We start from the raw sequence: 14476 nt of genomic DNA, 5'->3' as shown, positions 1-14476 counted from the left end.
TCTAAGAGTTGGTATACACAAAGAGAGAACAAACAGCCATTTCTGTGGGGTCTAAGCTACGGTTTTCTTCATCTTCTCATACTCAAGTAAAGTAGCTAACAAAATTTCCAAAATGAATTCATACATAATCTTAGTCCATTGTGAAACACCTGGCAATATTTGTAAAGGTAGGAAAACTACATAAACCGGAAAAGTTACAAGTGTATTCTCTGTGGAGTATAACAAACCCCAAAAAGATAAATGAAGAAAATATTTAGAGGGTCCATTAGAAGAAAGAATATTCTAACATTTAATATAAATATATCATATCCTTTCAAGTTTTGAGACATCTGTAGTCTTCCAAAGTAATCCAAAAGAATACCATGACACATGTCCCACTTTCCTATTTGACCAGAGAAAATCTAAACACTGTATAATGCAGAGTATCACCTCCTTTAAAATAATAATATAGGGGTGCCTGCGTGGCCCAGTCAGTTAAGCATCTAATTCTTGATTTTGGCTCAGGTCATGATCTCAGGGTGGTGAAATCGAGCCCTTCATCAGGTTCCACGCTGGATGTGGAGCCTGCTTAAGATTCTCTCTCCCTCTCCCTCTGCCCCCCCCACCCCATGTGCACGTGCACACACATTCTCTCCCAATAAATAAATAAATAAATAAATAAATAAAGTTAATATATATCCCAAACCAGGAAGGTCTATTAGTAAGAACAATACTTAGAAAGAAATTCTTTGAAAATAAGAATCATCCAGAGAAATGAATACAACCTTAACATGTTTTCATGATAAGTTATATACAAAGGGAATCAAAACTACTCACATGTCAAATGTAGGAGTTTTTTTCAGAAAATATCAATGTAATAGTTATAGGTATAATATGTTTTAAAAAGAGCTAAGTAATTTTGATGACTATTTTAGCCATTTAAAAGTGGATGTCTTTTTTTTCCAGCAGTAAACTGATCAGCTGAATAACTTACAAGGAATTTTATACTAATTAGCTAAATACTGAAAGATTCGTATATCAATATCAATGTTTTAATTTATCTTTTTTCTACAAAGAGAGGTTTCTTTTGTTGACTGAAATGTCATTTTACAGAAATCTGGAGACATCATTTGAATCAAGAATCTGATCCAAGAACAAATTCTACTACTTCAATAAAAAGGGCCCTAAGGAATTTTAAAAACATCTGGATGTTCATGTCCTCTCCAACTCAGAGCCACAGAAGTTAAAGTAAACAGATAGTCAGAACAGAAGACCACAGCACTGTGTGTGAATCTACAGAAAAACAAAACAAAACAAAACAAACCCCAATCTTTGCAGGTCTGATCATTTAAAAAAACATATCTAGGGGCACCTGGCTGGCTCAGGTGGTAGAGCATGCAACTCTTGATCTCGGAGTTAGGAGTTCAAGCTCCACGTTGGGTGTAGAGATTATTTAAAAACAAAAACAAAAACACCTAGGGGCACCCAGCTGGCTCAGTTGGAAAAGCACGTAACTCTTGGTCTCGGGGTTGTGAGTTTGAGCCTCACAATGGGTGTAGAGATTACTTAAATGGATAAATAAAAACAAAAACAAAAACAAAAACAAAAACAACCCAATATTGGTAAGTTAAGCTTGCATTTATATCTGAAAGGCAACTGGCCTTTGCACTTCTCATTTATGACCCATGCTCCTTAAATCAGCCGCAGCAGTTACATGAGTTATTCACAGGTGGTTTAGGCTTCAGTGGAAGTCAGATAAAGATGAGAAACATGAGGAACTGTGCTACCGCAGGGAAAACCATCTCAGTGAAAGCATGAGGATGCTGCTAATTCATGATGTATGGCTAGAAAGCCTTATTGTGTTATATTAAAGAGCTACTCTCACACTCTGCAAATTGATGAAATAGCCATTTTGCATCTTTTGCATAACAAAGGCCACTGTATTTGATAGAATAGCTAAGTTTTCATGGAACCAAACTGTACTCTGTAAATAATGAAATAGTGAATTCATTTTTTTCTTGTTTATGGGCTGTTATAACAACTAAAAAAATCTGAGTTAAAAATATATGTCTTGATATCTTTAGCAAGTAATATCTGCTACATTTTTTAAAAAAATTTATTTGAGAGAGAATGAGATAGAGAGAGAGCATGAGAGGGGGAGGGTCAGAGGGAGAAGCAGACTCCCTGCTGAGCAGGGAGCCTGATGCCGTACTCGATTCCAGGACTCCAGGATCATGACCTGAGCCAAAGGCAGTCGCTTAACCAACTGAGCCACCCAGGTGCCCCTATCTGCTACATTTTTACTATGAGGGTTATCATATAACATGAGGCTTAAACAATATAATAAAGGTTCAAACAACAAATCTCAAGATCATTTAAAGTTATGTATTGGAAAAATATTGCTAAACTGAGTTAACTAAAACTCTAAAGATTTGAGGCATTATTGCATAGACATGAACATATATTTTATGTTAAGTACAGAAGTATATTCATTAGAAAGATGCCTCTTCCTCTCTCTGCTTAATAATCAACACTTAATTATTATTAAAATAATTATGTGTCCATAGTGATCTGATTTTCAACTGGAAATAGTTCAAATGGCCTGAAACAGAGATCATCAACAAGAAGGGTGAAGATGAACCCTAATGCAATTTTGACAATGTAAGAGCTTGCTGTGTCAAGGCACCACCACACCTTGCAAATCTCTGGCTGTCTTCTTCTTTTATCCGTATTCCCTGAGAACATTCTCTTCCATGGATTCCACCATCAACAAAATTTTGATGACTGGCCAAACTGTTTCCCCTCATAATTTGATCCTGATTGTCAGGCTTGTATCCAGAATCTTCTCCTCTGTCTCACAGACACTGAAACTTAGCAAGACTATAAAGCATGAGAGGCAGGAATATTCCTTCCTCCCCAGGGATCTGCTCCTCCTCAGCACATCTCCACCTCTGCTTAAGAGCCTCATCACTGCTGATGGGGCTGGGCCAGAGATCTCAGAAGCATACTTGCTTGCTCTCTTCCCATCTTCAAATGCTATACCCCCCCCATTGTCTTGACTTCTAAATAGCCCACATGTGTCAACTCTACTGCTAGCCTATCTGACTCACTTCAGATCCTCACCTATAGCTGGTTCTTAGCTTTATAAAACAAATCCAATCATGTAACCAATTCCCTTGCCATGGCACACCTCTTGCAGTTCTCAAAGTATGCTCATTGGAACTTTGGCGATCAAATTAATGTGTATCATTTTTTTAAAAAATCAATTTTAAGTTTCCTTCCATGAAATTTTCTTATGCACTTAAAATAAGTACTACTGTTTATCTGACAGTATATGTTACCAATGGTGAAACAAATGAACATTTAGTAAGTGAATTCTAATGGCAAAATAAAATAAAACTCTCACGGGCTTATTTCAATGGCTCTTTGTTACAAATATGCACAGAACTATTATTTTTATATTGAATTCTCTTTTTTTAAAGATTTATTTCCTATTTTAGAGAGAAAGAGAGAGACGGTGTGTGTGTGTGTGTGTGTGTGTGTGCGCGCGCATGAGCCGGGGTGGGGGGGTGCTCAGGGGCAGAGGGAGAGACTCTTCAAGCAGACTTCCCACTGAGCATGGAGCCCCATGCAGGGCTCCATCTCACAACCCTGAGATCATGACCTGAGCCAAAACTAAGAGTTGGATGCTCAACCCACTGAGCCACCCAGGCGCCCCTATTGACTTCTTCTAATTATTAAATTTCTGTTAGGAAAACTGTTTCTTGTTTCAGGATGGAAGGCAATATATCCCCATTTCATGATGTGAACTTTGCGGCTCTGAGGTGCTCTATAGTAAGGCTTTGAGTTTCAGAACCACTGACTTCCTCAACAAGTTTAAATTCTGTCCTCATATTCAAGGCTGTCAGAATTACCCTACTTTTCCATTATCATCATTGCCTGTTATACCCTTATAAACCGCTTGCCCTAACCTTAAGTGTACTTGATCTGTTAAGCCTCCTTGCCTCAGTCCTCTTAGTTTATCTGGTATGAATTTTCCTTCTACCTCTCTGCTTAGCAAATTCCATCTTTTGCCCACTCCTCTGTTGATCCCCTCAAGCAGTTGCTTTGTCCTCTGTATTTCTACAATTTATAATGTACCATAGGGATAATTATGATATATATAACAACTATGTATATGTAAGTGCCCTAATTTTCTATTTATTGATTTCTGCCACAGTGATTTTAGTTTTCCTTCCCTTATCCTTTTCATACCTTCTATTCATTTACTTATCAATTACGTTCTGATCATCTAGCATGTGCAAGATCCATCCTGGCAACTGGGGATTCAGAAGACACGAAAACAAACAAAAGTCCCTACATTCTAGCAGGTTAGAAGTAAACAATATAGGTCTTGATATTTATTATAAAGGAAAAAAACAAAACAGAACAGAAAAAAAAAGCAAAGCAAATGCTAGAAGGAAAGCCTGTAACTGTCTTAAATGTGGCCATAAAAAGTGGTATCTGAATAAAGCTCTGGGGGAGGTGAGAGACTGAGCCATAGATATCTAGGGGGAAAAGAGTTTCCAGGACATTGGAAGGGGAAGTGCAAAGACCCAAAGTCTGCAGCCCAGCATATAATCTTATAGCTGATATCAGTTTGAATAACTCCAGAAGACACCGAAACACTTACGAGACAGCACAGTAGTAATGAAGAAATCCCAGGCAAAGATCAAGCAGCAATAACTTACTGGCCCTGCAATTTTCTCCTGCTGACTTGGCATTTTGGCAACTTGCTCAGCACAGACAGTCCAGCTTGGGAACAAGTAAGCTCCCTGTATCTTATGTACCAAGTAATAGATAGATTCTTGATAAAAAGCCAAGGGTATAGGCAAAAGTATGACTTCTCTGGTTTCATAGCTTTATAGTATGATCCAAAAATCTCTTCCCCTTAGTTTGTACTGCTTGTCCTTCAATTTGTTTATTCAGTTAAGCATCACTTATTCAAATCCCATTTAAGTGCTCATCCGGACAGATACCCATTGCAAGGACTATTTTAAAGCTGTTCTGGGATCCTTTCCCATCAGTTGTTCCACACGTGCCCAAACACATTTATATTTGTGACTCTATGTAATAATCAGTACCTATTTTTAAATGCTTATTTCCAGTATATACAAGCCATTCATAAACCTCATCACTGATGCAGAGTGTGTCATATTTGATGCAAAGGTCAGCAATTATTTGGAGTTCCTCTTTGCTATATACCTATATGTGTTAAAGAAAACAAAAGAGCAGAGCCAATTATGATTCAACACGTGAGAAAATGATAGGAGAGAAGACTGTATAAAGAGATCAAAGACTCACCTTGCCAATGGGGTTATGTGGAGTATTCAGTATAATAGCTTTGGTTTTAGAATTAAATTTACTTGCCAGTTCTTGAGGATCCAATGTCCAGTCAGAACTGGACCATTTTTTCCCATCGACAGGTTTCTAAGTATGAAGAATCAAAATGTGATTTAATTCAATTAATTCATGTTTGCTGTCTTACAAATAAATGCTTTACTGGGAAAAAAATAGAGAAAGGTAAGGCAAAGGTAACTGAACAAATGACTAACAAAGAAAATAAGCAGAAATCACTAAGCCTTAAGAGCCCAAGAGGACTTGAGTCTCATGCTGACACCTATTAAATGGGAAAATAAACTCTTGTTGACATAAACAGCTGTTAAAGTGTCTATGTTCCTTCAAAGGAGCCAACCTATAACGTTGGTTAGCAGGTCTGGTACTTTAGGGCTAATATAAGATTCTGTGATTCACCTTAGTGTATTACTTATTTTAGTAAGGTTTTTAAAAAGACAATGGTAGCACACTTTATTAAATTCCTAAAAATAAAAGCAAAATTTAAAAAAATTCACTTTATTCAGAATTCAACAAGCATTTATGGAGCACCCAGCATACATACCCTACACTGTTAGTCACTGGGGAGCAGTGCTATGAAAGTGAGTTAGAAATGGTCTCTGAGCTGGTGGTGCTCATGTTGGTGGGGGAGACACATAACTACAAAAGATAACATGACATATAATGTGAATGCTGATACAACAGAGACACATGGCAAAAACAGAATAAAGTAATCAAAGTTGTCCTCTTCAAGATGTTGGTTACCTTCAGCCATAGTAGAGATACACAGTAAATCCCAAAAAGTAATCGAAGTGGAAACTTCATCAGGGACAAAGCAATTCTGTATATTTTCAAAACATCTTAAAGCATGTGAATGATGCTAGCAAACTTACAGATCGCAGGGGAATAAAAACAGGTGTTGCTCCAGCCATTCTCACCATAGGCTCATAACAGTCATAGAAAGGCATTATTATTATGACCTAAAATGAAACCAAATAAGAATTTAACATATCAATTATTCATTTGTTTAAAAAATACTGTGGGAGTCCAACCCAGAAGTCACAGATTTCATGAAGTGGAAAGGTTTTGGCAAAGATTTTAAAAGACTAGAATCTTTATATATTCAAAAGCTTTTGGGTATTGTTTCAACTATAAACAAGGGAGCCATAGTCTGGCAAGAGGTTTTTGATGATCATGCGAAGTTTCAGCCAGGCACAGTATTAAAAAATACTGTATCATATGATCTCACTGATATGAGGAATTCTTAATCTCAGGAAACAAACTGAGGGTTGATGGAGTGGTGAGGGGTGGGAGGGATGGGGTGACTGGGTGATAGACATTGGGGAGGGTATGTGCTATGGTGAGTGCTGTGAATTGTGCAAGACTGTTGAATCACAGACCTATACCTCTGAAACAAATAATACATTATATGTTAAAAAAAAAAGAAGATAGGAGGAAGGGAAAAATTAAGGGGGGGAATCGGAGGGGGAGATGAACCATGAGAGACTACGGACTCTGAGACACAAACTGAGGGTTCTAGAGGGGAGGGCGGTGGGAGGGATGGGTTAGCAAAAAAAAAAATACTGTGTACCTACTATGTGTAAGGCACTATACTACATGCCGAGATGCAGCAGTGAAAAAGCTGGCCTTCCTTGCCTTCATGGAGCTAACAGCCAAGTGGAAAAGACCTTAGAGATATACTTGTCCAGGAGTCCTTGGTCTCTTAATGAGATCTACAGAAGGGCTTGCAGTGGGGATGCTTGAAATTATATGTAAAACTTTACATGTGCCTAGGTAGGTTTTCCTGGGGGAAGAAGCCATAGGTCTCATCACATCCTCAAAGGAATGTTCCAGCCAAAACATTAAGAATTTCTTTAAATTTTAAGTTACAAAATAAAATATCAGAGAGGGGCAGAAGCCAAAGACTATAAGGGAAGATAACACAGCAATGCTCTCCATTATGGGTTACTACTTTACAAGTATTATCCTGAGAGTAAAGATGTTTCTCTCTGCTCAAAAGCACTCCAAAACAAAGACTGGATGCAGGGAGACTAGTTAAGATGCTACTTATATCTAGATTCAGTCTTTTTTCCTAGCCCCTTGAGATAATATTCCTCGTTCCTTGACCTCTACGTGCTCTCTCTCAATCACCTGTGGGCTGGCTTTTAAGTCAGTCAGTGGGCCAACCTGTCCGGTTGGTATTCCATCCACAAACCACCCTCCTAAATCTAGCATCCTTTTTACTTTTCTATAAGGAAAGTTTGAACACATAATTTATACCCATCATATATATTCAATTTTTATTTATGTGTATATATATATATATATATAATATAGAAATATATTTTAGAGAGAGAGCACACAAGTGCAGGGGGGGAGGGGTGGTGGGAGAGAGGGAGAGGGAGAGAGAGACTCTTAAGCAGGCTCCACGTCCAGCCTGACGCGGAGCTCAATCTTATAACCTTCAGATCATGACCTGAGCTGAAATCAAGAGTCAGACACTTAACCAACTGAGCCAGCCAGGTGCCCTTCTTTTTATCTTTTTAAACCTAGTAATATTTCATGAAAATTTCCTATTATTATAGTTTTAATATTTATTATCTTAATGGCTACTTGAGAGCCTTCTGAATTCTAGAATAGATTTTTTTATCATTTACTTGTATAAATAACAATGCTGGAGCACCTGGGTGGCTCAGGTGGTTGAGCATCTGACTCTTGATTTCAGCTCAGGTCATGATCCTATGATCGTGGGACTGAGCCCCGTGATGGGCTCTGTCCTTAGGGAGGAGTTGGCTTGAGATTCTCTCTCCCTCTGCCCCTCCCCCCACTAGTTCCCATGTGCGTGCGCTCTCTCTCTCTCTCTAAAATAAATAAATCTTTAAAAATAAATAAATAAATAGCAATGCTATATTTGTGAATATATGTAGTTTCTCCACTTTTAAATAGATGAATAAATTCACATGATTGCTATTGCTAGATTAAAAGGTATAAACATTTTTTTTAAAGATTTTATTTATTTATTTGATAGAGAGAGACACAGTGAGAGAAGGAACACAAGCAGGGGGAGTGGGAGAGGGAGGGGCAGACTTCCTGTGGAGCAGGGAGCCCAATGCGGGGCTCGATCCCAGGACCCTGGGATCACGACCTGAGCCGAAGGCAGATGCTTAATGACTGAGCCACCCAGGCGCCCCTAAAAGGTATAAGCATTTTTATGGCACCCTATACAGACAGCCAAATTGCTTTAGAAAAATTGAGTAACTATAATTTCACAAATCAACACTACGTTGTCTCACTTAACTTTTGTTGGTTAGATTAGTGATACCTAATTGTTGTTCTAAATTTGCACTTTTTACTGTGTATTTCTTATGATGTGAAATACCTGCTCAAAGGCCTTTCTCATTAAAGTCATATAAGGGCCTTACATTCTAAAGCCCCTTTGTTTGCGCTAGTCATTCAATTCACACTGAGCACCTACTGTACAGTCTACTATGTTAGGTGTTAGCTACTGTGAAGGGCAAAGAAATCAATCTTTGTTCATTCCCTTTGGGAAGGGATCTTTCCCTCAAGTGGACTGTAAGTTCCTAATTAGTCTGTGAAATTCTGAGAGACCAAGACGACCTATCTTTGAACCCTAGTGAGAAACACAGGTGCCTGCTTTGAAGTGAGAGCTCAATAAAGGAAAATAAATTGGGGAGGCAGGGAGGTAAAATTGAAAGAATATGCTTGACACTCTTTGCTGCAATTTCTTTATTTTTATGATGGGAATAATTTCCCTCTCTTTCTGAAGAGTATTTATTGAGTACTAAGTATTTTAAGGACTGGCCGTACAGCAATAAACTGGTTCTCCTGGAACTTATGTTCTTTTTTTTTTTTAAAGATTTTATTTATTTATTTGAGAGAGAGAGAATGAGAAATAGAGAGCACGAGAGGGAAGAGGGTCAGAGGGAGAGGCAGACTCCCTGCTGAGCAGGGAGCCCGATGTGGGACTCGATCCCGGGACTCCAGGATCATGACCTGAGCCGAAGGCAGTCACTTAACCAACTGAGCCACCCAGGCGCCCTGGAACTTATGTTCTACTGAGAGAGACAAAAAAACAAGAAATCACGGAAGTAAATTAGATAATTTCAGATAGTAATAAATGCTATAAAGGAAAGACGTGTGTGGTTTCAAAATATTAGATACAGTGATCAGGGAAGAAAGAATAGAGAAAAGAAAGTCAAGGGCTGAGCCTTGGGATGCTCCAGCAGAACGCAGAAGGAGGAAGCAACAAAGCATTAACAACATCAAAGAATGAGATAAAACTTTCAACTAGTTTATAGGATTAAAGGAGATTATGTATATGAAAATATACCTGTACTTCCTTAAGATGTTTCCTTAAGTAGTTTATTGTCTGGCATAGGAGAGGGAATTAGAGATGTATCAGAATAACATAATACAAAGTAACAGCAGTATCTTTTATAGAAGAGGTATAGGGAAAGTGCCATGAGAGTTCAAAGAAAGGAATTAACAACATAGATCCGGGTAAATATTTATTCTTCAGACTTAAGCAATGCCTCTCTGGAGTCTTCCAGGCCGTTACCACCATAACTTACACATTGTCCACCACTGACTGTCACACGCATTCCAATTCACCAGTTTGCAAGTATCTCCTCTACTAGAGGGGGAACTCCTCCCACACAGAAACTGTCTTTTAAGAATCTCCTGTGGTGCCTAGCATAGGAGATCATCAGTGATTTCTGAATAAATGAAGAGGTCAGGAAATACTGAAGCAGGGGTCCTGGAAAGATGATGGGGACACAGGGGCAGAGCTGACCGAGTCTGGAGCCATGTGGGTCACAGTACTAAAGCAGAAATCACTCATCCTTCTTGTTACACATGGTGCTGTTAACAATGTTGGGCACAAAAACACACTGACCAAATACTCCCTGACTGAGTTCAGATAAGGGTAATTTTAGTCATGCAAAATGAAAGACTCATTTTCCCCATCATTGCTAGCCCCTTCCACTTACCCTTATCTAAACAGGCTGTAAAAATAAGAATGAGTCACATGCCACAAAATAGATGAATCTCACAGACATAATGATAAATGAAAGAAGCCGTTCAAGAGTACATACTGTGTGATTCCATTTATATCAGGTTAAAGAGCAGGTAAAATGAGCCTATGGTGATACAAGACAGAAGAGTAGTTACCTCTGGAAGAATATAAACTAGGCAGGGGCAAAAGGGAGCTTTCTAGGTGCTAGAAATGTACTATATCTTCATCTGGTTTGTGGTTACATGGACACATACACACACATATATAAATATACACATGTAAACAATTTATAAAGCCGTATACTTACGATTTGTGAATTTTACTCATGTGTACTATACTTCAAAAATTATTAAAAATAAATGTAAAATAAATAAAAGATTCAGAGGCAGTACAAATGATAATAATTGATATAGGTAAGATGATAATGTTAATATACTTACTTCATCTCCCTCATCAATTAATCCTTCAATGGCATTAAAAAGAGAGCCATACGCTCCTACTGTCACAAGGATTTCTTTATTTGGATTGATTTGATTTTGATAAAATTTTTCATATAAGCAGGCTAGAGCTTTCACAAGTGATGGATGACCCTGTTGAATAAAAAAGAGGGAAAAAAATCTTGAATTTGATTATGGGATCTACTTCTTGGAGGTACTCTGGATCTAAAATGAAAGAATTTTTAAAATTTAGGTTTTATGTTTATAATTATCCAAGGAAAATTTGTATTTTTTAACGGAAATTAAAAAAAACATTTTTCACTACTTTCAGAGGATTCCTACATGAAGGATCAGGAAAATTTGCTAATGACTAAGAAAAAAAAAACCCTAGTAAACAATTGGTTTTGGAATTTAAAATTCCAATGTATTTGTTTTGATAAAAATTGTCTTCAGTACCAAATATATCTTTGACAGTACATTTTTTGACAGCAATCAAATCACATTCAATTATTTTTGACAGTAATTAAATTATATTGGATAGAGTTGGACTTTTTTCCCAGTTAAAATAAGAAAACCTGCATTGTCTATATATCCTGACTCTGTTCTTCCATGTCACCAAAGAGAAGGCTATTATGCCAACCAACGGATTATGGAGAGAGGGCAAAAACAAATTCCCCAAAGAAACGCACATTAATGCTCATGTGAGAGTTATGTTAGGAGGAAGTAGGACATTCTTCACCACATGAGAGCCAAGAGGGGAGGAGTCATCCAAGCAAACAACAACATTCACCAGAGGAATGAAGGGGACTGTAAATGCACAAACTCTGAGACATGTAAGGAGTTTTTGTTTTTTTTTAAGATTTTATTTATTTATTTGTCAGAGAGAGAGAGGGCGCAGGGAGGGGCAGAGGGAGAAGCAGGCTCCGCACTGAGCAAGGAGCCCGATGTGGGACTTGATCCCAGGACCCCAGGATCATGACCTGAGCCGAAGGCAGACGCTTAACTGACGGAGCCACCCAGGCGTCCCTGTAGGGATTCTTAACTCCTTCATTCGCTCTTTCTCGATTCTTCTCTTCTTCTATGTTCTCTGCGCTTGTCTCCTTCTCCTTCTTTTCCTTCCCTTTTCCCCTCCTTGTCTTATTTGGTATTGAAGTCAGTATGTCTTATTGCTTATTTTTTCCTAGCATGTAGCTCCTTTTTTTGCTTTTGGAGAACCACCTTGATTTTCTGTCAGTTGCAAGTGAGAGTCCAAGTGCAGGGCACCTAGGACTCTGGAGTAATAAACTGGGTCAGGATACAGGACAAGAGGGAGGCTGGTAGGATATACCCCAGGTTTATGAAGTAAAATAGCCTTTGGTCATGTTAAGTTATCCATCCCAGCTCATACGAAAAGGAGGCATTTTTTTTGTTTTTTGTTAAAGATACTTTTGTTGTCACCTTTGACAGAATGTTGGCTAGTATGTCACAGTGCCTCACCCAATTAAAATTAACAAAAACAAAGCTGTAGTATATTTTTCATATTTTGAAATTAGCAGATATTATAATATTAGAGAAACTGGGTATAATTACTAATGGGGGGGTGACAGAACACAGCCAGTAAACTAAAAAATAATAGCAAGGGAAAAAGACTACTTAAATTCAAGCTCCAAAAAAATACACAGAATTTGTGAAAAGAGCAGAGAAGATTGTCACCACTCCTGGAAATCCAAAATTTCCTTTGAATTTCATTTTAATAACAGGTCTAACAAATTCTAGCAACGGATGATCTGAAAGCAACCATAAACACTATACATGTTTTCTCAGAATAATAATGGTCTGTGTTTTTTTAAAAATTTTAATTACAAAAATAATGCATTCTTCATATAATAATTAAAACTAGGCAAAGTTGTGTTAAAAAGAATTATGATCTCTCCTCAACAACACTTCCTTCACATCTCCCTAAGGTGACCAATGTCTTCTACAGCCTGATGACAGTGCAATACCATCCCCTGTGCTTATTCCAATATAAAAACACATATATACATATACTCAAATATATTTACAAAAACTGGAAAATATTTAAAGAATGGGCATAGGCTACAGCAAAGGAAACAATCAACAAAACTAAAAGGCAATCTACAGAATGGGAGAAGATATTCGCAAATGACATAGCAGATAAAGGGCTAGTATCTAGAATCTATAAAGAATGTATCAAACTCAATACACAAAAAACAAAAAATCCAGTCAAGAAATGGACATAAGGCATGAGCAGACATTTCTCCAAAGACATACAGATGGCCAACAGACACATGAAAAAATGCTCAACATCACTCATCATCAGGGAAATACAAATCAAAACCACAATGTGATATCACCTCAACCTGTCAGAATGGCTAAAATTAACAAGTCAGGAAATGACAGATGTTGGCAAGGATGTGGAGAAAGGGGAACCCTCTTACACTGTTGGTGGGAATGCAAACTGGGGCAGCCACTCTGGAAAGCAGTATGGAGGTTCCACAAAGAGTTAAAAATAGAACTACCCGGGGCACCTCGGTGGCTCAGTCAGTTAAACCTCTGCCATCAGCTCAGGTCATGATCCCAGAGTCCTGGGATCGAGCCCTGCGTCAGGCTCTCTGCTCAGCAGGGAAGGCTGATTTTATCTCTCCCTCTGCCTGAGGCTCCCCCTGCTTGTGCTCTCTCTGTCAAAAAAATAAATAAAAATCTTTAAAAAAAAAGAAAAAAACTACCCTGTGATCCAGCAATTGCACTACTAGGTATTTATCCAAAAGATACAAAAGTGCTGATTCAAAGGGGTACTTGCACCCCAATGTTTATAGCAGCAATGTCCACAATAGCCAAAATATGGAAAGAGCCCAAATGAATGGATAAAGAAGATGTGATATACATATATATATACATATACACACATATATACTAATTCAAAAGAAATAGGCACCCTATGTTTGTAGCAGCGTTATTTACAATAGCCAGACTGTGGAAGCAGCCCAAGTGTCCATCGAGAGATGAATGGATAAAGAAGATGTGGTGTATATATATTTATGTGTATATATACAATGGACTACTACTCAGCCATCAAAAGAATGAAACCTTGCCATTTGCGACAACATGGATGAGGCTAGAGAGTATAATGCTAAGTGAAATAAGTCAGTCAGAGAAAGACAAATAGTATACGCTTTCACTCATATGTGGAATCTAAGAAACAAAACAAACAAAGGAAAAAAGAGAGAGACAAACTGAAAAACAGACTCTTAACTACATAGAGAACAAACGGGTGGTTAGCAGAGGGGAGGTGGGCGGGAAGATGGGTGAAATAGGTGACAGGGATTAAGAGTACACATCATGATGTGCACCGAGTAATGTGTAGAATTGCTGCATCGCAATATTGTACACCTGAAACTAATATAACACTGTACGTTAACCATACTGGAATTAAAAAAAAAAAAAAACCTGGAAAAAAAAGAGAGAAGATTCTCCCTCCCTCGTTGCCATCAGACCCTATAAGTAAAGGAAAGACCAAGATAAGACTGTGGAGGGGTTAGAAGTTGGGGACGGCTCCTTCTAGGAGGTAAGGGCAAGGGTGGTGGTCCCTCTGATTATTAGGTTGGGACAGCTGGTCCCAGAAAGCCAATTACACAGAAGTGACAGGAGTACA

General features: G+C 38.1%; 1 protein-coding gene across 5 annotated transcripts in view; it reads right to left on the bottom strand.

The window, feature by feature from the left end:
• KYAT3 (kynurenine aminotransferase 3) overlaps positions 1 to 14476 on the bottom strand; it is a 66030-nt gene that overhangs the window by 19526 nt on the left and 32028 nt on the right. For all 5 annotated transcript variants that reach the window (XM_028102509.2, XM_028102511.2, XM_028102510.2 and 2 more), the window contains 4 exons: positions 10828 to 10977; positions 6246 to 6332; positions 5323 to 5448; positions 5103 to 5223 (listed from right to left, as the gene is read on the bottom strand). In XM_028102509.2, the coding sequence (XP_027958310.1) occupies positions 5103 to 5223; positions 5323 to 5448; positions 6246 to 6332; positions 10828 to 10977 (484 nt within the window). The remainder of the gene's footprint in view (positions 1 to 5102; positions 5224 to 5322; positions 5449 to 6245; positions 6333 to 10827; positions 10978 to 14476) is intronic.

Source organism: Eumetopias jubatus, unplaced genomic scaffold (assembly GCF_037043125.1).
Source record: "Eumetopias jubatus isolate StellerSeaLion01/CBP00866 unplaced genomic scaffold, mEumJub1_p1.0 scaffold_4, whole genome shotgun sequence".
Lineage (NCBI taxonomy): Eukaryota > Metazoa > Chordata > Mammalia > Carnivora > Otariidae > Eumetopias > Eumetopias jubatus.
Note: the sequence above shows the minus strand (reverse complement) of the source record. Positions and strands in the feature narration are given on the sequence as shown.